Below are 22301 nucleotides of genomic sequence, written 5' to 3' on the forward strand. Positions count from 1 at the left end.
CGCGGAAGCCTATTGGTCAGCCCGTGTGACGTGAAAGCGCGCTGATTGGATGCTGAGAACGGTTCAAAGTAGGCGTGTCGAGAAAGAACCGAAGGTTATATGAAGGGGTGTCGGTGGGCCGTGGAGGCTTAGTGCCGGGGTGCCAAAGCTTCGGTGAGGAGGAAGGCTTGCCGGGAGACCGGGCGCGCGTGAGTGAAGGGGAGGGCGCCGTGCGAGAGGACGTCAACGGCTCCGGGAGGAACTAGGCCCGAGCTCGGCCTCCGCGTCACAGCCACCTCCTCGTCGCCGGTTGATGTCCGGCCTGCCTGTCCTAATCATCCATAGCGGCGGAGAGTGACACAGTGCGGCATGGTGAGTCGTCATGGTGACTGGGCCTTGTGTCCTCCATTGTCTGCTGCTGGTAGGTCAGGGCCGGCGTGACGTCATGCTTCAGGACTGGCGTGACGTCATGGTCCTCTGGTTTCACCTCTGGTCTCCCCCCCTCTGGCTGATCTGTGTCTCCTGGGTCGGGCCTGCGGCCGGTGAAGGGTTAAGTACTTGTTACTGCCGAAGCGAAGAGTAAGTTAGTTTTCACGTACACACGGCGACTTCTACACGTAGATCCGCAGCACGGCGGCTGTGAGTTCGCGCAAAAGACGATTCTGCCGTGGATGTTCGTGCAGGATGACTTCGCCATCGCGGACGGCGGTCAGTCGCGGGCCGCTGTGCGCCATCACGCTGGCGGCTCATGACGTCCGGGCACGAAGGCAGCCGTGAACGCACATGTCCGCATCCACTCTAGTGGGATCGCCCAAGATGGCGGAGGAGCCTGCGCGCGTCCTGCGCTGCCCCACCCCCATCAGCCGCCGCCTCTTCAGTCTACTTGATTAAGCGTAAGAATTGGCGCAGTTTTTTTTTCAGCGAACACTCATCTTCAGCCGGCGGCTCGGGGGGGGGGGGATGTGATGCGTCTTCTGTGAATTCTTGTTTCAAGGTGCTGATTTTGGCGCGGCGTCTCTGCTGCGGAGCGTCCGGTACGAGTGGGCGGAGCCGGAGAGTGCGGTCACAGGGCGGAAGTCGCTGCCTGGTTTCTTCAGAGTAATCCTCCTTCCTGGCGCGGCTCCGCCCGCGGCGTTCGCTCTGTCAGTGGGCGAGATCTGCTGCAGAACTGATACTTTTTAGTTTACGCATTTTCTGCGTTGGCGTTCTGCGCCCGGCCTCTGCCCGTTGACGGGTTCCGCTCGCAGCAGCCTTAGTTCGTGTTTTTTCGCGGTGGGCGTCGCGTGGGAAGTTCCGCTGTGACCGTATCCTGGCGGTATTTTCACGTGACGGCGGTGGATATCGGCGTCTGTTCTGTCAGTCGCTTCAGCGCGGCCGATCAAAGCTGCCTGCGGATTTTCCGAAGTGTCTGTGCGGTGTGAGCGGCGCCACTTCTGTATGCATGGGGAAGTAATCTGCGGCACGGACGCTCTGCTAATGGGGTTTGCTACAAAATTGGGCACAGTATTAGAACCACAGCAGCTCCCTGCGCCCCCCGCTGGTCTTCACCCACTGAAGGGTGCCGGCAGTTATGTGACAGAAGGGCCATGTGACCACTGCAGCCAATCACGGACTCCCCTTCAGCCGGCGAATAGCTGCAGCGCTCATGTGACTTTCAGCGGGAGAGTATGTGATGCTACTTTAGGGCTCCTGTCCGCGGGCGTAGTGATATCCCACGGCAGACCGCAGGGGCCAGCTGACAGTTCTCTGCGCCGATCTGACAGGAGAATCGCAGCAATTCTCAGCATGCTGCCATTTAAATTCTGCTAGCGAAGAATCGGTAGGTTCTCCGCTCATGGACAGCGGGACTGCGGCCTCAGTACTGCATATCTTGTCCCCGGCCGACCCCCCCCACCCCCTCCATTTTTTTTTCTTTCTCACGTTCAAAAAATCATAACTTTTATTTATCCATCGAAGCGGTTTGAGGCCTTTTTTTTTTTTTTTGCAGGACGAGTTTATTTTTCTTAAAATAAAATAGGGCCTCGGCGATTCTTCATATCTATCAGCCTCTTCAGTACTTTTGTCCTCCGAGCCCCTCTGCTAGGAGAAGCCGATGCTCGGACGTTGGGGAGGCGGTGTTAGGACTCACCGCCAGTACCGGCAGCGCTATACTTGGTAATGAGAAGACGTTCCGTGCTGCAGTCCTGCTGCTCCCCTCTGGACCCGGCGCTCTCAGACCCGTCTGTATTGGGTGCCGGCGCTGTGAGGGAAGAAGCCGTCTGCAGCAGAGAACGTCTTTTCCTTTGGGTACAGAGCTGCCGAGCCTATATGGAGCCGTGCGCGCGCAGCTGGAGCGCCCTCTACTGGTATGCAGGCAGGCAAAGACCACCGAGCTGCATAACCAAATGTATAGAAGTGTCCTGAAGTCTCCCACTCAATAGATTTTCATGCTTTTCTGGGTGTGTAATGTATCCCCCTATAGTGCGGCCCGCGGGGGGCTCACACCCTAACGGCGCCCAAGTCACTCGGGTACGGAGGATGGCCCCACTCTTCTGTCGCTGTCCTCATCAGAGCGAGTCTAAATTCCCTGCACCCAAGGACCGCCACTTCAGGGACCCCCAATCATCTGCTCAGCGCATTACTTCCCACCCCCCCCCCCCCGACTCAGGGGTACAGTGTAACGCAGCAGGACCCCGTGGATACATCTGAAGTAACATTCTGGGGCATTGTGTTCTGTATGTGGCTAGTCAAGAAGCCGAGCGCTAGGCCCTCATGGAGCACGGGTATTTTATACCGCAGTGCCCTGCATGGCGAGGTCACGGGCGCGCGTTGAAGCGATCATACAATTCCTGCATTATAATGACAATGCGCAGCGCCCGCCCAGCGGCGACCCCCCCCCCCCCCCCAATTATGATTGCTTCTATAGAATCAGGCCGATAATAAAGCATCTTAATGCGAAGGCGTTCACATCTGAGAAGAACACGTCTGTAGAGTCGTGGGTACATCTCATAGGGAGGCTTAGATTCTGCCAATATCTGCCCAGTGAGCGGGCACAATATGGTGTGAAGATGTACAAGCCATGCGGGCGTTTATCAAGGGACGCCCGTTGGGTCTACATTTATGACTGGAAGGACACCAGATATAACGGCTTATCAGGTGTAACCAGCTCTCCGCAGGCAGAACACAGCATGCGGTCCTGCTTATCAGCTGTTCTGCCGAACAATGGATTTCAAGCAGAACTGAAAACAATCATTCAGCAGAAAGATGGGTAGATTTAGACACAACGATTATCGCTCATCATTGTCTGAATGGGCCTTTATGTATGAACCGGCTCGCACCTCTTAGTCCATTGTCCCATCTAGTAGCCAGTGTAGCTTCTGGTTGCACACAGGCTCCGGATTCTCCGGATTGGTGGCAGTTTTCACCCATCGCCGGTATACAATGTATGAAGTGCCCTCTGGATTGGTCATCAGAAGTTGATGGATGGGGATCTGCCACTTGGGACCCCTGAACATTCAGCCCACCGTGCAGTACAGTTGGCTGGACATTGTCATAAGCGGACAGGGGAGGAAGTGCGGGCGCCGGCTTCCCTCCCATCAAAACCAATGGGAGAGCCGCGCTGCCACTGCACTTCCTGCACTTCTCCTGGTCAGGACTGGATGGCATGTATTGCCCACACTTCCTTCCCCGTCCAGTGGTGGAGCCCCATCCATCAACTGCTGATGTCTCATCCCGAAGGGCATCGGTCACCTACTGCTAACCCTGTGAGCCAAGCTTATGGCCTGAAAGTAGGTGACCGGTGGAGCGCTGGGATGTAAGTGTCATACATCCCCGGTGTGAGCGGGGAGCGACACCTCTGCAGTACATTGAGTAGTCCGCCAATCAGAAGATGAGAATGGCCGGACTAAGCGCACCACGCAATGCATTTAGTGGCAGCACTGAGGGAACAATGGGAGAGGTAAGTATAACATCCACGGCTCACCATCTCAGTCCGCAAGGGTAGCTTATAAGGCTACAAGTAGGTGACCCTCATTAATATATCCCCCCAGGGGCTTTACATTTGCAGGCAGTACCCTACCCTGGGGCTTAGAAGGCTACCGATGAACTTTGACACTTTCCTGCGGGGAACCAGTTCCTTTACCGGGGGTTCCCCTAATGCACCTCCTACTAATACTTTTGTGACCCTTTTACCAGGGGGTCCTGTAGTGTGTATGGGCAGCAATACAGCAGATAACAGAGTGGGGTCCATGCAGGGCCATATGGAGACCTACCTGCCGATGAGACAAGGTGGATGAATATTAATAGCTGTATAAGCCCCGCTCCCGCGCCTCCCGCACTCCTATATCGGTATATTTACTGTCGCTGCTTGTGCTTTGTTTGCAGAATTCAAACGTTGAAAACTTGCCCCCACACATAATTCGGCAGGTTTACAAAGAGGTCTCTACTCTGACGTCTGACCCTCCAGAAGGCATAAAGATCATTCCCAATGAAGAGGATATAACTGATGTACAAGTCAGCATCGAAGGGCCAGGTGGGTACAATGTACTGAGAACCCACCGAGGTGGCAAAACCACACAAAATGCAATGCCCAATGTAGGGGGTGACAGCCCTGGTGCTGGCTGAGGGGCAGACGATGCCCAGTGTAGGGAGTGCCAGCTGAGGGACAGACGATGCCCAATGTAGGGAGTGCCAGCTGAGGGACAGATGATGCCCAATGTAGGGGCTGACTGCCCTGGTGCCGGCTGAGGGGCAGGCGATGCCCAGTGTAGGGGGCGACTACCCTGTTTCCCGCTAAGGGGCAGACGATGCCCAATGTAGGAAGTGCCAGCTGAGGGACAGATGATGCCTAATGTAGGGGGTGACAGCCCTGGTGCCGGCTGAGGGACCTGCATGTGCATTTTCACAGCGCTGCACTAGAATCGGGCAGCTCGGCACCTACACTACCAGCAGGCATCAGCGGTGAAGGGTTAACTATGGAATTAGTAATAAACCGATTGATTGACATTTTTTTGTACTTGTTCTCCCCATGTGCAGATATAATATGCCATACTCTGCTCTCCTCGGTCACTGCAGGGTACAGGACATCACAGGCTGCTGCAGCCAGTCAGCATCTGAGGGCTCAGGCCTTCGGCTCTGTAGCTGCAGCAGCCTGTAAACAGATCTGGAGCTGCGAGAACAGGCAAGCAGGAGGTCTTAACGCAGCCCTCCGGGCCTGGCCAAAGGTGGCGCTAATCGTTCAGTGTGAATGCACAGAGTTTTTCGCAGTTCGTTTAGCTGACTTTTCAGACAGCTTCGAAAACCTCGCTGGCTCCTCCTCCCGTGTAAACAGGCCCCGCCCAGCGCGTCACATAGGAGGTAGAGCGCTGAGCGATAGGCCCGCGGTCCACCTGCAAGTCTTTCTGTATAAACTCTGACAACGTTAGCGGGACGTCAGCAGTGGCTTAGCCAACCGTTGGCCCACGTATACGGCCATCACGCTGCATTAGCATGCATCATTGGTCCATCAGAGCAGCGGGGCGGCCATCTTTCTGCCTTGGTGGGGGTTGTTTGCTTTGAAGAGAACTTGTCGTTAGTTTTTCCATAACTAAACAGCGCTACAATTAGGGCGGCCCTCTTGGGTCCTTGTAGACGGGTCTATCCTTATTTGAAGGAGCGAGTGACGTCCCGCTAATTGTTCGCTCGTGCAGCCTGTACCGGCAGATACATCGTTGCTTCCTTCAAACAAGAGTCATCCAGTCCTTCCCATTCGCTGTATAAGTGACGGAGCGATCGAACGATCAGAGATGATTTGTATGACTGCAAAAGTGAAAGAAAAGTGAATTATTCTCGTTCGGTCTGACTGCAGCTACTTTCGCTTGGTTAAAGGGGTTGTCCCGCGGCAGCAAGTGGGGTTAAAGGGGTTGTCTCGCGAAAGCAAGTGGGGTTCTACACTTCTGTATGGCCATATTAATGCACTTTGTAATGTACATCGTGCATTAAATATGAGCCATACAGAAGTTATTCACTTACCTGTTCCGTTGCTGGCGTCCTCGTCGCCATGGCGCCGTCTAATTTCAGCGTCTAATCGCCCGATTAGACGCGCTTGCGCAGAAGGGTCTTCTGCCTTCGGGTCTGTCCGGCAGCAGTGGCGTTCTGGCTCCGCCCCCTTCTACACGTCATCGCGTAGCTCCGCCCCATCACGTGTGCCGATTCCAGTCTCCTGATTGGCTGGAATCGGCACACGTGACGGGGCGGAGCTGCGCGTAGAAGGGGGCGGAGCCAGAACGCCACTCGTGCCAGACCGAGCCGAAGGCAGAAGACCCTTCTGCGCAAGCGCGTCTAATCGGGCGATTAGACGCTGAAGTTAGACGGAGCCATAGAGACGAGGACGCCAGTGCAGGGAAGGTAAGTGTATAACTTCTGTATGGCTCATATTTAATGCACGATGTATATTACAAAGTGCATTAATATGGCCATACAGAAGTGTATAGACCCACTTGCTGCCGCGAGACAACCCCTTTAAGTGATTTTTTTGGAATGATGTAGTTCCACCTTAAAGCGTCTTTACCCAAAATTATCTAGTTGTGTTTATAAGGGGAATTAGTTTTAGTGCGCTGCCTGCTTATGTAGCGGGTCCAGGGGGCGGGCCGGACCGTTGCTGCTGCTGGTTTTGCCCCGAACTCCGCCCCATGTCCTCTGTGGATGACATGCGAGGCATCATCCGCGCCGCGCTGCCAAGTCTCGCGCATGTGTAGTCAATCAGCTCTGTCAGATGTCGCTTAGCATGCCGGGCTGTGGGGTTGGACCGCCAACTCCTCGGTTTACCCTCCGACTCCACATGCTTCCTGTCCAAGTCATACATTTACTGCTTTAATACAATTTGGTAATTTTTGATGACATTTCAAAACTTTCCTAAATTCCCATGAAATCTGAAACAAATGCTGCGTTTAACTAGACCATATATGTAATGTGTTCTATAATCCGGAGTGCGAACATGTAAATAAAAAAGAAATCTTATTTGTATAGCGCCAACTTTTTCTGCAGCCCTTTTTTTGGGTAATCTTTATTTATTACCCCCCAGCAAGCTGGGTACTCATTTAACCAACCCTTTAGAAGGATGGATGGCTGAGTCAACCTTGAACCAGCTACCTGAACCACGCAGGGATTGAACCTGCAACCTTCAGGTCGTGAGCGAGAGCTTTTCTGCTACCTTAGCACTGCGCCACACGAGGCTCTACATTTCTCCTGACTCCATCAAAATGGGGCTCTGGCCCACAACTGACTCCACAGCCCTGCTAGCACGGCTAGCAAAAACAGCAGTTACAGTCCAGCCCATCCAACCGGGCCGCTCTACATGATTTGCATCGGACCGTTAATCTCGAACTCCTCAGTCACACGTGTATAAACAGCTAAATAACGTTGTAGCACTGCTCTTGGTTAGAGGAGCCGGTCGTCAGGTTTGACTCTCGCTGCCCCCCGGACCCTGTGACGCCATTGCTGGTAAGACCCTTCTCTTGGTTAGAGGAGCCGGTCGTCAGGTTTGACCTTCTCGCTGCCCCTCGGACCCTGTGACGCCATTGCTGGTAAGACCCTTCTCTTGGTTAGAGGAGCCGGTCGTCAGGTTTGACCTTCTCGCTGCCCCTCGGACCCTGTGACGCCATTGCTGGTAAGACCCTTCTCTTGGTTTCTTTTGCAGAGGGCACTCCGTACGCAGGAGGGATTTTTAGAATGAAGCTAATTTTGGGCAAGGATTTCCCGGCTGCCCCTCCCAAAGGATACTTCCTTACCAAAATATTTCATCCGAATGTTAGCAACAACGGAGAAATCTGTGTCAATGTGTTAAAGAGAGACTGGAAAGCTGAGCTTGGCATCAGACACGTCTTACTGGTGAGTGTGGGGGGCTTGTGGGGCGCCCGTCAGACACAGCTGGGACCTTATGGCTGTCATGGCTCTCATGGACACGATTCCTAAGGGCACATGGATGAAGAAAGTCAGCGCACGGGATCCTGCCCGGAGGCTGTCCGACCTGCGTGCGGGGGTGGGGCTGCACAGTGACATGCTGTTCTCGGCCAAGAATAAAACGCGCTGGGACACTTTTTCTCCACTCAGATTATTTGAATATAATTATAAACCCGCTTGTACGCCCGTTCACGTGAACGGCGCGGCTTCCGTCCGGTTTTTAGAGTGATTTTTTTTTTTTCGGTCCGAAAACTGAATGGGGAAAAAAGTCCGCCTCCGTCTCCCCCGACGCAGGTCTGTTCGTACCTCTAATGCAGGTCAATAGGAGGAGTTAGCAGCTGCCATTGAAGTAACGCAACAAACCCCTTTTTATCATCTCCATATCCCCTAATTTCAGCAGCGCCCGGCATCTTGAGACATTCCCTTAACGCCACATGGCGTAATGTTGCGTCATGGCAGCGGGGTACTTAACGCAAAATGACGTAACCTTACATCATGTGGATAGCAAGAGATCCCGCACCATCCGGCAGCGAGAGACTGCCTACCGCCACAACAAAGTGGGTGCATAAGCACAGCGACCCCTTACATGCCGCGATCTATGTAGCTTGTGGCATGTAAAGGGTTCACAGAAGGAAGGCGCTCCCTCTGACATCAGACCCCCGCGATGTAATTACGGAGGGCTGACGGGTTGCCATAGCAACAGGACGCTAGCTACAGGCCTCCTGCTTTGCCATTGCCTATGATCGCTATTACAAGCGGTAAGGCCTCATGTCCACGGGCATAATTGAATCGCGGAATCCACGTCGGTCACCCACGCGGATGATTCACAGTTCAGTATGCCGTGGACAATCATTGGGCATGCGCAGGTATTTAAATACCTGCAGATGTCATTTTTTTTCCCGGCGTGCGGATCACACAGGGAAAAAAAAAATGGACATGCTCCATTTTTCTCCGAATCCCGCAGGGACGGCTTCCATTGAAGTCAATCGAAACTGTCCCGTCCCCCGCTGGCACTGCGGACATGCAACGGACCCGTGGGAAAGCAGGTGATTTAAGGGGAAAAAACAGCTCATGCGCTGTGCAGATGAAGGGAGATCCGTCCGCGACGGAGGAGACCGAGGCCGCGTCCGGGCAGGTGAGTAAATGTATTTTTTCCCGGCGTCATCCTGACGGCAGACATGGAGGTTGCACCTTGACCTCGTAGGGACAGGAAGCAAGAGACTTTAAAAGGCTCCTCCCGTCTCCCATTCACCAGTGCTTCCTGTCCCTACAGGGACATGCAAGAGGAGCTCCCTCCAGGGAGCTGCAGGTTGACAGCTGGGGGAACGGTCCATAGGGCTGTTTTCCCCCCTCACCCTTTTCCAAACAGGCTGACTGGAGGGATTGACGGTCCACAGGGCTGCTTCCCTTCTCATCTCCCCTCCGGAGAGTCAGCGCGGTCCGGGAGCACGGCGGGCCACAGGTCTGACCGCCCGGGGTTCACCACCGCAACGGTCGGAGCGGCGGACCAGAGGTCCTTGAGTCCCCTCCTTCCTCCTCCAGCTCGGAGTTGTTTTTCAGCCGGGGAGAGCGGCGGGCCACAGGCTCAGATGCCTCTCTCCTCCAGGCATGCCGGCGCGGCCGCGCGCGGCGTCGGGGGGGCGGAGCCAATGACGCGGCGTGACGCGGTGACGTCAGACGCCGTCAGCTGACCCGGAACAGCGGGAGATTTGAAAATGGAGACCCCCCCGACAAGCTTCCACTGACAGCACACCTTCAGAGAAGGATTTATCTGTCTACCTGGTTCTGTCTGCGTTTCTGCATCATGACTACAAAGGAACCAGAGATGGAAGCCCTGCAAACTGTAAGTGTTACTTGTTGCAGGAATGTTATGCTCAGGGATTTAGCATTGTGGGGGGGGGGGGTTTCCCTTATGTGCATGCATGTATGTTCTGCAGGACAGGGAATCCACTCGGTCTAAACAGGACCTAAAGAAAAAACACAGGAAAGGCGCTCTGTGTCTTTAAAAAACAAACAAAAAAAACTGGACGAGGCATATTAAAAAGCCGCTATGCCCCGATTGTACCTCCAGGATCCTTACGAATGAACAGGCTGCATTCAGGGAAGATATTATATCCCTGGTTAGAGAGGAGGTCCGGGCATCAATTTCCAGTCTTCTCATCCCCCCCCCCCCCCCAGCTCAGCGGAAGGAAGGGCCGCTAAAAGGGCGAGCCACATACCGCTAACGAGCTCACAATTTGAGCAATCCCGGGGCGACTTGTCAAATGGCGAACTCTTTGACCGTCCCCCTGACGCCAGGGATGAGAATAAAAAGTACTATTTCTCATCTGGGGACCTGGTTGACCTGATCAAAGCAGTCAGGGATACAAGTAAGGTCGAGGATGTGGTCGAGCCAAGGTCCGTACAGGAAGCCGTGTCCGGCGGGCTCAGACCAGGGAACCGCACAGTGGTTCCGGTTAATGATACCCTGAAGAAAGTAATCACGTATGAGTGGGCTGCGCGAACAAACACCTCTATTTGTCCCGCGAATATAAAGAGAGACTCCGCTTTGCGGAGAAAGACGTGAGCATCTACGCACGGTCCGGGAGCACGGCGGGCCACAGGTCTGACCGCCCGGGGTTCACCACCGCAGCAGTCGGAGCGGCGGACCAGAGGTCCTTGGGTCCCCTCCTTCCCCTGCCACAGCTCGGCGCAGTGGTTTCAGCTGGGGAGAGCGGCGGGCCATAGGCTCAGATGCCTCTCTCCTCCAGGCATGCCGGTGCGGCCGCGTGCGGCGTCGGGCACAGGTGGCCATAATGGCCAAAAAGACAGCCCTGCCATTCAAGGACTCCTCTCATCTTAAAAACCCGATGGACAGGGTCGACGCCTTGACGAAACGGGCCTGGCAAACAACGGCCTATACGCTGAAGTCCAAGGTCGCAGCGACTTCTGTGGCAAGGTCGATGTTCCTCTGATTGGGGGAACTCGACGACCAGATTAAACAGAAGGCCTCTAGAAATGTGTTACTGGAATGCATGCCTCTACTTAGATCAGCAACAGGCGGTCTGGCTGAAAACATGGAAAGCAGATACGGCTTCCAAAGGAAGGCCGTGTAACATCTCTGTTTCATGGCCAGCACATGTTTGGCGCGGACTTGGAGGAGATCCTAAAAAGAGCTACCGACAGGACCCGCAGTTTCCCGGACCAAGCAAGAACGGGATTTCCCTACAAACCTCAGCCATCCTTCAAGCCATACCGAGGCAAAGGAAAGACGGGGTGCTGGTCCTACCCCAAAGGAGGCAGGAGTAAAACAAAGACAACCCCTTCCCCTGTAGGCGAGTACCAGGTGGGGGGCAGACTGTTGAGCTTTCCCGGCCCCCACGCGATCCCCCGCCCTGCAGGGTATCTTTAGAAACGAAATTTCTAAGGTGCTACAGATGGGGGCGGTAGTCCAGGTCCCCGCAGTAGAACAGGGCTTGGGGTTCTACCCCTATTTCTGATCAAAAAAACGAACGACAGTTCGGATGATCCTTAATCGGAAGGGCCTGAACAGGTTGATTACCTACAAAAGGTTTAACCATCAGGTCTGCAGTAACTCTGATCAAAAGAGGGGACTTTGTGAGTACCGTCGATCTAAAGGACGCGTACTACCACGTCCCAGTCCTGTCGGAACATCACAAGTACCTGCGGTTTGCCATCAGGATGGGCAGCCGTGTACACCATTTTCAATTCCAGTGCCTACCCCTCGGAATTTCAACGGCACCCAGGATATTCTCCAAAATAGCGGCAGAGACGGTGGCGCATCTCCATGTGGCAGGCATAAACATTGTCCCATACCTGGACGATTTGCTGGTAATGGCATCCTCGCCGAAGATCCTCACAGAGGATACCAGCCGAATCATCTCCCTATTTCAGAGACTGGGGCGGATAATTAACTTCCCTAAATCTAGTCTTCTCCCCGGGACGCGAAAGACCTCCTGGGGGTACAGATAGACTCAGTGTCTCAGATCTTGTCTTTGCCTCCACCCAGGCAGGAAAACCTTAGGCTGGCAGCGCAGAAATGCGGCCGGAAGAAACAAAATAACGATTAGGGACGCAACGAGGCTCCTGGGCCTCATGACCTCCTGTATCGGCATTATTCCTTGGGCCCAGGCTCACTCAAGGATGCTACAGAGAGCCACCCTGGGCAACTGGGGGGCAACAACCTCTCTGGACCGCAGAATGCCTGCGTCATCAGCGGTCACAAGGTCCCTCCGCTGGTGGCGGTCAACTGGCAACCTAGAGGCGGAGTCCCCATGGGTGACAGAGCCCTTCATCTCCGTAGTCACCAACGCAAGCCAGCCTGGCTGGGGAGCGCAAGTGGGGCAGCGTTTGCTCCAGGGCAAATGGGGTCCGACATTGCATGCCTAGACCTCAAATTCCAGAGAGCTTAGGGCCATCTGGGAGCAGGTTAGGATCTTCTCGGATAACGGGACCGCCGTTTCACTTAGTCACCACCAGGGAGGCACCAGAAACTTTCACCTGCTGAAATTAACAGCCCCGATTTTCTGATGGGCCGAGTCCATCTGACAGCGGTCCATCTCAAAGGATCCCAGATCCCGACAGCCGACTTTCTAAGTCAAAGAGGCCTAGACCCTAGGAATGGTCTCGGAATCAAGAGGAATTTCGTCTCATTACAGAAACCTGGGGCAGTCCACAGGTGGACCTGTTTGTGAGCAGCAAAAATTCAGAATGTCCCGGCTATTTTCCCTAGATCCGAGGGACAAGTCCGAGGGGTTAGACGCCTTTTCCCATAGTTGGGATTTCAGTCTGGCATACGCCTTCCCCCTCCCCCATACACCTGATCCCGAGAGTTCTTCAGAAGGTCCAGCAGACCAACATCACGCTGATCCTGATCATCCAACACTGGGGAAAAAAGGGCATGGTTTCCGGTGCTCCTAAAGCTCGCCATCTCGGAGCCAATCCGCCTTCCATCCAGGAAGGACCTTCTAGCGCAGGGCCCAGTTCTTTGCCCCAACCTAGAGAGACTGAACCTCGCAGTGGGGATATTGAGGAACAGACGCTAAGACAAGGTCTGTCCTCCAGAGTTATCGCGACTCTACGCCAGTCCCGAAAACCTGTAACCTCAGCTACTTATAATAAGATCGGGGGAAAAATTCTTCTCCTGGAGGGGGCTGGAGGTCTCCAATCTTGACACTTTGGTGGCGGAGATTTTTGGACTTCCTCCAGATAAAAACCTGAGACCACGAACCCTGGAAGTACAGGTAGCAGCGCTCTCAGCCATTCTAGACCAACCTTTGGCGGATCATAGACTGATCCGCAGGTTCATGAAAGCGGCAGAAAGAATGAGGTCAGTTAGCCGTAGTACAGTTCCCCCCATGGGACCTGAACCTAGTTCTCCAAAGCCTCTGCAAAGACCCCCTCAACCTATTGATCAGATTCCGATTAGGTTCCTCACGTTTAAAACTGTGTTCCTGGTAGCTATCACAGCAGCAAGGCACGTAAGCGAGCCCCAGGCCCTATCTTGTAAGACATCTTACCTATTAAGCCAGGACGATAGGGTCATACAAAAAAAAACAAAAAAAAAAAAAAAACAGACCCTCGTTTTTCTTCCAAAGGTAGCCTCAAAATTCCACAGACAGCAAGAAATTATTCTCCCATCCTTCTGTCAAAATCCCCAAAACGATAGGGAAAGAGACTACCATAGCCTGGATGCAAGGAAGGCCATTCTATGCTACCAGAGCAGACATTATCCTTTTAGGAAGGCTAACTGTCTTTTGTTCAATTTCAGGGGCCAGGCAGAGGGAGAGCGGCTTCTAGGAGATCCATTAGCCGCCGGATAAAATCCACCATCCAGCAGGCCTACTCCGTCCTGCAACAGCGCTATCCCGGAAGGACTCAAGGCCCATTCTACCAGGGCAGTATCCTGCTCCTGGGCAGAGAGGGCTATGGCGACGCCGGACCAAATCTGTAAGGCAGCCACATGGTCCAACCTGCACACATTCGCAAAACATTACAGGCCGAATGCGGACCTCTCCTCCGATCTCTCTTTCGGGAGAAGGGTCCTGCAAGCAGTGGTCCCTCCCTAAGAGTTAATTTGGTATACTCCATGTCTGCCGTCAGGATGACGCCGGGAAAGGGGAGTAATTTCTTACCGAAAATTCCTTTTTCCCGAGTCATCCTGACGGCACGTATTTCCCTCCCAAAAATTCACACGTTTATATTAACGCTTATGCGGGCACGAACCAGTAGCCCAGAGGCTCCTATGGTGGACATTTCCTTTTATGCGGAAAATTTGTGCATATTATCTTGTGTTATGTCCGGGTAAGCTACCCTCTTCTTGTTTATGTTCAAATGAAACTAACCATGTTATTTTTTTTCGGAGCAAATAAATATCTTCCTTGGTTAACCACGACATGGCCATGTAATTAATTTAGAAGACACTGGTGAATGGGAGACGGGAGGAGCCTTTTAAAGTCTCTTGCTTCCTGTCCCTACGAGGTCAAGGTGCAACCTCCATGTCTGCCGTCAGGATGACTCGGGAAAAAGGAATTTTCGGTAAGAAATTACTCCCCTTTGCCTCATGTCTGCGGGCCGGGCCACTCAGAATCCGTGCGTGCCCGTGGACATGAGGCCTCAGGCATTGAGGAACAGAGGTCCTTTATCATAGCTGCTATGGATCAGGTCCCTTCAGGGACATACAGTGTAAGAAAAATATATATAATGGGGAGACGGATCCCCGTTGTCCGGATCGGTGGGTGAAAACTGAAGTCTCATTGCTGGAATCCCCCTCTAAGGGTCGAGTGTTTGTTTTTAAGTGGTCTCTCCTGCCACATTGATGTCGTGTGCACCCAGCTTAAAGGGATTTGCTAAGACAATATACAAGGATTATGTTAAAATTACTGGATGACAGGAAACCTATTACCCTGGCAATATTCCCCTGCCATGTACCGAGCCCGCTTCCAGATCTCTGGTAGCCCTAACCCCATCCGCACCCCTGCTGTTGATGCTCCTCAGAGTCCTGTAGCCACAGGTTTCTTCCCTTGTTTTGAAACTGATTTCTGCAGGAAGCAGAGAAGAGAATAGGAACTTCACCTGCAATACTAATCCTGGCCACTGCTGTGGGAACAGAGCTGTCTGCTTCCTGCAGAAATCTGCTCAATACATGAACACACCAGCCCACACAGCTGATGAGAGGGGTCCCAGCTAGCAGAAAACTACATCTGTTGATGATTATCCTGAGGACAGACCATCGATGGTTCACAACTGGACAACCCCTTTATGTGTGAATTTGATTGCGCAGGTCATGTGGCCCAATTGTCGGTATCTGTGCGTGAGAGGCTATAATAGAGCCTCTGCCCAGATGAGCAGCATCTAGATGTTGGGTGCCGCGGGGACAGATGGACGTCACATGACCGCTTGGTTTTTGCTGTTTTTTTACTTTCTCTCTTCTTTTCTCAGACCATAAAGTGTTTGTTAATTCATCCGAACCCCGAATCAGCGCTGAACGAGGAGGCCGGCCGCCTCTTACTGGAGAACTACGAAGAGTACGCATCCCGCGCCAGACTCATGACAGAAATCCATGCCCAGGGCTCCTCGTTGAGGGGCAAGGATGCCACAGACCCCTGCTCGTCGGCATCGGCAGCAGTTGGCATCGGCGACGGACCCATGGCCAAGAAACACGCAGGAGACCGAGACAAGAAACTGGCAGCAAAAAAGAAGACAGACAAAAAGCGAGCGTTGAGGCGACTTTAAGCGTTTCGGGGTCGGGGGGATGAGTGACTTTACAACCAGGTGGGGAAGGGAAGTGCAAGAACATTCGGGGGGTAACAAATCCATATCCTGTTTTTTCCCCCTTTTCTTTTGTTTTTTAAAGCCTGCTTTTGTTAGTTTTTTCCAATCTAAGTTATTTAAATTATAAATCTATTAAAGTGCATTTTTTTCGTAAAGAAATCCTGATTTTCTTCAGACTTTTTTTGTTTTTTTATATTCCTTTTGAAAATCTTCAGGACGTGCGCAGACGTCTTTGTCTCAGCGGTTTCGTAGCTTTAACGGGCTAAACGGTTTCCATTCCAAATCTGCAAAGCGGGTTAGTAATGTAATCGGTGACTATTCTGAGGAAGTAGAAATAAGACGGCGCTCCGAGGGGAGGAAATCCAGTGTGATGAAGAAGGGGGACGGCTCGTCTGTAGGACACGTGGGGGGGAGGGGCTCGGGGCGTCCATGGATGAAGAAGGGGGACGGCTCGTCTGTAGGACACGTGGGGGAGGGGGGGCTCAGGGCGTCCATGGATAAAGAAGGGGGACGGCTCGTCTGTACGAGGGGGGGGGAGGGGCGTCCATGGATGAAGAAATGGAACGGCTCGTCTGTACGACACGTGGGGGAGGGGCGTCCATGGATGAAGAAGGGGGACGGCTCGTCTGTAGGACACGTGGGGGGGGAGGGGCTCGGGGCGTCCATGGATGAAGAAGGGGGACGGCTCGTCTGTAGGACACGTGGGGGAGGGGGGGCTCAGGGCGTCCATGGATAAAGAAGGGGGACGGCTCGTCTGTAGGACACGTGGGGGGGGAGGGGGGTGGGCTTGGGGCGTCCATGGATGAAGAAGGGGGACGGCTCGTCTGTAGGACACGTGGGGGGGGAGGGGGGTGGGCTCGGGGCGTCCATGGGTGAAGAAGGGGGACGGCTCGTCTGTACGACACGTGGGGGAGGGGGGGCTCAGGGCGTCCATGGATGAAGAAGGGGGACGGCTCGTCTGTAGGACACGTGGGGGGGGAGGGGGGTGGGCTTGGGGCGTCCATGGATGAAGAAGGGGGACGGCTCGTCTGTAGGACACGTGGGGGGGAGGGGGGTGGGCTCGGGGCGTCCATGGATGAAGAAGGGACGGCTCGTCTGTAGGACACGTGGGGGGGAGGGGGGTGGGCTCGGGGCGTCCATGGATGAAGAAGGGAGACGGCTCGTCTGTAGGACACGTGGGGGGGGAGGGGGGTGGGCTCGGGGCGTCCATGGATGAAGGGGGACGGCTCGTCTGTAGGACACATGGGGGAGGGGGGGCTCGGGGCGTCCATGGATGAAGAAGGGGGACGGCTCGTCTGTAGGACACATGGGGGGGGAGGGGGGTGGGCTCGGGGCGTCCATGGATGAAGAGCCGCGGTCACAGGAATATATGGAGAAGCAAAGCTAAAAGTTCCAGCGCGTCTGGTGCAAGGTTTAAAGGGGTTGTCCTGTTGTAAACTTTATGCCGTATCCTTAAAGGGGTTGTCTGAGTTATAGTTTCTGTAAACCAACTTTTCCAGGCCCAGAATATACTCGCAGTAATATACGGACTGCTCCCTCGGCGCGGCGCTGCTCCGGGTACGCCCCTCTGACATCATGTTTACAGTCTAAGTTCTGTTATTGGTTGCCGCTCCTGTGCATCAGTATACGACTGTTTAATTCAGTGTCTGGGAAAAGAGTTTTACAGAAACTATAACTCAGACAGCCCCTTTAAGAGTGGAGGTCAGTCGCCTGGGAACCCCACCGAACAGCTGTTTGTGGAGGCCAACACAGGCATGCACTGAGCTGATTTTGGCAGGAAGCAGACAGCTCCTTTCATACGCAGTGGCCAGGCTTGGTATTGTAAGCCAAGTTCCCATTCATTTCAATGCCTGTAATACCAGGCCTGCCAATGCATTAGGAATGGAGCTGTCTGCTTCCTGCTAAAATCCGCTCATTGCATGGACCTGGCAAACAGTTATTTGGCAGGGGTCCGGGGTGGCAGCCCCCCACTGATCTACTATTGTCCTGAGGACCCCCTTTACAGGTATGTTTACACATAGTGGGAAATGCTGTGGATTTTCTACAATAAAAGATTCCGTTGCAAAAATCTGCAGCATTTCCACAAGACGGTCAAAATCTGCGTTATTGATGTGGAATTTGACTAGAAATCAGCTGATTCAACAGCCGCAGCGCCCCTCACCTGCACTTCTTGCACTCAGACGTCCGTGTGCTGACCAATGCAAGTTGTACCCTAAGTTTTGACAGCAGTTACCATGCCATTCAGTGGGACCGCCGGACGTGGCAGAGTTCAAGCTTCAGCAATCACCAGTCATTCCATTGGCGGTAAAGAGACTGCAAGAGCTTGTCGAGCGCTTGTACTCTCCAAAACTTTGCGGGGGCACAGCTGTCACACTTCAGGGGTCTGCTGGGGGCGATGGTCCAAGTTGGGAATATCTTTTGAGTCAGGTTGACTGCTGCACAGCTCTGCAGCGCGGCCCTGCTAGACTAGAGGAGGATTAGATTAGAAGTGCCAAGAGCCTAATCTGTCAGGTGGGCGGTACCCATCAGTCACGGTCAATGAATGACCTCAAATTTTATTGGCAGTGGAGACCACCCACTTGTCAAATTCAGCTCCTGGCATTCCTAATCTAACAGGATTCTACAGGAGAACAGCAGGGAGTAGGGAAAAAAACAGTATAGAATCTGTAGCGCCACCGACCTGAGGATGTGACGGGCTTTTTAACCCCTTCCGCTATAGGATGTACAGTTACATCCTGCGGGGTCAGGGTATGTATGAAGGGAGAACGCGAGGCGATCTCTCTTCATACAGCGTGGGCGCCAGCTGTTTATTACAGCTGACACCCGCGGGCAATAGCTGCAATCAGCCGCATGGCTGATCGGCACTATTAACCCTTTAAATGGCCCGAATGATCGGTGGTACTGTACCCTCCCCCCTGCGATGACATTGCAGAGAGCCGTGCAGGTGTCATGGCAGCCGGGGGCCTTCTGAAAAGCCCAGGAATGTCTTCGCAGACTGCCCATCAAGCCATCCCCGTGGCCTGATAGACTGCCTGTCTGATCACAGTATGATGTAATACTATAGCATTACATCATACTGCAGGAGCGATCAAAGCATCACTGTTTGTGGTCCCCTAGGGGGACTAAAGAAGAAAGCAAAAATATGATCTATAAAGTTTTACTAATTATGTAAAGAGAAATTATAAAGCGCCCCCCGTATCTATAATAAAAATCTAAATCGTAAAATAAAAATATATATTTGGTATTGCCGCCTCCGTAAAAGTCGATCTATCAACGTAACGCATTATTTACCCCGCACGGTGATCATCCGGAAAAAATGCACTTTTTGTCCCCCCCTGTCTCCCAGAAAAATGCAATAAAAAGTGATCAAAAAGTCGTATGTGTTCCGAAATGGTACCAACATAAACTACAGGACGTCTCGCAAAAAATGAGCCCTCGCTTAACTACGTTGATGAGAAAATAAAGTTATTGTGCGCAGAAGATGGCGGCAGAAAATAATTTAAAAAAATAAAAGTACCGCAAAAAGCTAAGTTTGATATTGTAGTAATCGCCTCTTGCCACTTTCAACGTCCTTGCCCTTCCTTTCTGGCCTGCCCACTGCCCCTCCTGTAGTCGCTGGTGCAGCCACGGTCCCCTGCGCTCTTCATCCCCCTTGCTGCAGCACACATGCGGAGAGCATTGACTTCTCCCAACTTGTCTCATGAAGTGCTCTGCTCCCGCACAGCCCTGACACATCTCGTCGGCCCGGCGCTCCTTCATAGGCTGAGGTCAGGAGTTGGAACGTCTGCTGGTTGGCACTGGTGTGGGGTCCGGCTTCCTTTCAGTGCTCTGGTTGAGGGTCTGGCTCGAATCGGGACACAGGGTGGGCAAAGCTGCTTCTGGCCAGGCTACTGCTGATGCTTGAGGTTTCAGCTTTTAAGTATATACAGGCCGTGACTGGAGGCGGGACTTCCAGATAGCGCACTGGGGGTGGTCTTTCTCTCCAGCTGTCTCACTATAGGCAGATTGCCACATTCAGCTCCCTCCTCCTGCAGACGGCCGGGTGATCCCACTGCGAGAATTCATGGCTGTCTGTAGAGGATTGCATTATCTAATGCAATCCTATGGCAGCGGGCACGGGTGGAAATTCTGCCCATATGCAGGAGGCCTAAAACTACCCCCAATAGCCTCCATGGAGGGACACAAGTTTTTATACCGGGGCTCCGCATGCTCCGATGTTCTAGCACCTTGGAGCAAAACATGGCTTGTCTTCAGCCTCCGACGCCCCCGGCAGGTAATGGACCTTGGTAGCCTTTATACCAGCTGTAGAGGTAATGCAGGGTCTGTGGTTGAGGCCGTTACCATTCCTCGCTCCATTAGCCTATCCTGGTTCCAGGCGACTGATGTAGTAAACCCCTTCTCTCGGACCTTCACCGATAGGCTCCTCCCAGGGTGGCTAAGCCCACATCTAGCGTCTTTCCTCTCTTGCCAAATCGGTCCTGGTCTTGTCCATTTTGGAGAAGCCTGTGGGCCATCAGCCATAGAATTACAAAAAACCCCAACCGCTGGCAGACGGGTGTCGCTGTACCCCGGTAACTAGCTGGGCCACCATGTGTGCCCCTCACTGCATAGGAGTAATAGTGGTACGCCTGCCATGGATACAATAATGTCCGGCATCTAGCTTCCTTAGGGAGGAATCTGCCTCATTATCCTCTGACGTAGTAATGTAGGGCGAGCGTCTCGGTATCGCTCATGACTAGTCAGTGAGAACTCATCCACTGCGTTAACCCTTTCTACAGGAGGAGTAATTAATATCAGCAACACCCTGTGTGTCTCATAACGATGCAGCCATGACGAGTCATCAGACTTATTACCCCTTCACATGTGAGGAGCGATTGTCGTTCTAGAAGCCGTTCTCTCTCCTGACTGCTCAATGATGGCAGCCGCCCTCATTGCCCCCTGCTGTAGCAGGGGTCACATTATTACTATGCAACTCCGTGACTCTCGTCTATACTGTTATGGTGAGCGGCAGCAACCACATTAACCCTTTATTGTAGTGCTGCGCTACTCTGCACCAATCCTGTCGGGTTACGGCAAGGCTCCGGCCTCCTCGTCAGCCGTTCACTGGGGCAGGCGCGTTGAATTTCAACTGGATGGTTTTGATCATGATTGCAGTGACGGCCATCGGATCGACTCTAAAGAAGGAACTCATGGTGGCTACTCTGCATTTCATACAGTGCATAGAAGTGGAGGGCCGCCTCATTAGCCCCCTCTACAGGAGGAAGAGTTGTGGTGCAGCCAGACTATCTGACTTGATACAGGGACTTCTAGTATCTGGCATCGTTTAGACCAGTGTTCCCCAACTCCAGTCCTTAGCGCCCCCAACAGGTCATGTTTTCAGGAGTTCCTCAGTGTTGCACAGGTGATGTAATTATGGTCAGTGCCTCAGACGTTGCTACGGGTGTTCTTACTATAGGATATCCTGAAAACATGACCTGTTGGGGTCTCTGAGGACCGAAAATGGGAAACACTGGTTTAGTGCACAGAAGTGTTAAGTAACCTTGTTGCCTCCTACAGGGGATGAATGGTACTACTCCGCTCGGTACCGGACACGTTTAAGCAGTGATCACAAGCTTAATGCCGCTTTTCCACAAGAAGATTCCTGTTTAAACAAGCGAGTGCCGTCCCCGCCAGCTGTTCGCGCTCCTGCAGAGCGTCCCGACAGGCAGATTATCACTATGTACACGCGGAGCGGCAGCGTTCGGACTTGATCAGAAGTGAATGAATCAATGATCTTTACGCCGGCTGAAACGAGCAATAAAAACTGCACAAGGGCTTCGCGTTTAGACTTTATGATTTGAGCAACAATCGTTACGTGTAAATGGGCCTCCAGGCCGTCTCATCCCCACCCAATAGCAGGAAAATATATGAGTGGTAGTGTTTGAAGTATCGGTCGTGTTCTACTATCAGTCCTGGACCTTCTAGAACCTTCTAGTAACCATCATTCGGACTCATTAACTTCTTCCACAAGGAGGTAATTCCTTTCCTTTAGGCCGGTTTCATACAAGCGCTAACCTTGTCACAGTTTTGCGCATTGCGAGATGCACAAGACTCATGCGACTATGAACGCCATTTTTTGAATAGTCATGCACATAAGTAGTACTGGGAGGAAACAAATCGTGGCGTGTTCTATGAATTTTTTTTTTTTTTGCATTTCCCGAAACACGTCGATCATGGGGACCCCACATACATCGCGGGGGTCTCGCAGGCAGTGCGGCGCGAGGTTTCCCATTGCAATTAATGGGAAAAACTTCTGATTCTCTATCGCGTGTAAAACTTGCGCAAATGGATCGGAATTTCCCAGAAGTGATGGAAGGCGGTTTTGCCTGAAATTCGCCTTGCATCCGTATGTAAAACGCATGTTGACCTTTGTGATATCGGCCCGAGTTTCTGAGCCTCGATATCGCGTTTGCCCGTGTGCCGTTAGCCTTCTAGTTAATCTCCGGGTGTGATGGCGCAGCTCGCTGAGCGTTCGCTTCTTGGTTCCCTCCTCCGAGGTGGAGCAGTTGTGTGATTGCCGGTTGGACTTCCCTTTTAGACGGGGTACCGGATGTTGGTGCTACTAAGAAGTGAGATCTTTCTATTCCCTGTAT

The 22301-nt window shown here is 53.0% G+C and overlaps 2 protein-coding genes across 2 annotated transcripts in view; one reads left to right on the forward strand and one right to left on the reverse strand.

Moving 5' to 3' along the window:
• LOC136631802 (membrane-spanning 4-domains subfamily A member 4A-like) overlaps nucleotides 1-22301 on the reverse strand; it is a 452683-nt gene that overhangs the window by 279816 nt on the left and 150566 nt on the right. The window lies entirely within an intron of this gene.
• On the forward strand, nucleotides 58-15828 carry UBE2S (ubiquitin conjugating enzyme E2 S). Its single transcript, XM_066606170.1, has 4 exons — nucleotides 58-351; nucleotides 4342-4489; nucleotides 7634-7824; nucleotides 15337-15828. The coding sequence occupies exons 1-4, from the start codon at nucleotides 349-351 to the stop codon at nucleotides 15628-15630; spliced, it is 636 nt and encodes a 211-aa protein (XP_066462267.1). The 5' UTR covers nucleotides 58-348; the 3' UTR covers nucleotides 15631-15828.

This window comes from Eleutherodactylus coqui, chromosome 6, assembly GCF_035609145.1.
Source record: "Eleutherodactylus coqui strain aEleCoq1 chromosome 6, aEleCoq1.hap1, whole genome shotgun sequence".
Lineage (NCBI taxonomy): Eukaryota > Metazoa > Chordata > Amphibia > Anura > Eleutherodactylidae > Eleutherodactylus > Eleutherodactylus coqui.

Coding starts and splice junctions, on each gene's coding strand:
- UBE2S (XM_066606170.1), top strand. Junction 4,490..7,633: donor AGTCAGCATCGAAGGGCCAG/GTGGGTACAATG, acceptor TTTCTTTTGCAG/AGGGCACTCCGTACGCAGGA. Junction 7,825..15,336: donor GCATCAGACACGTCTTACTG/GTGAGTGTGGGG, acceptor TTCTTTTCTCAG/ACCATAAAGTGTTTGTTAAT.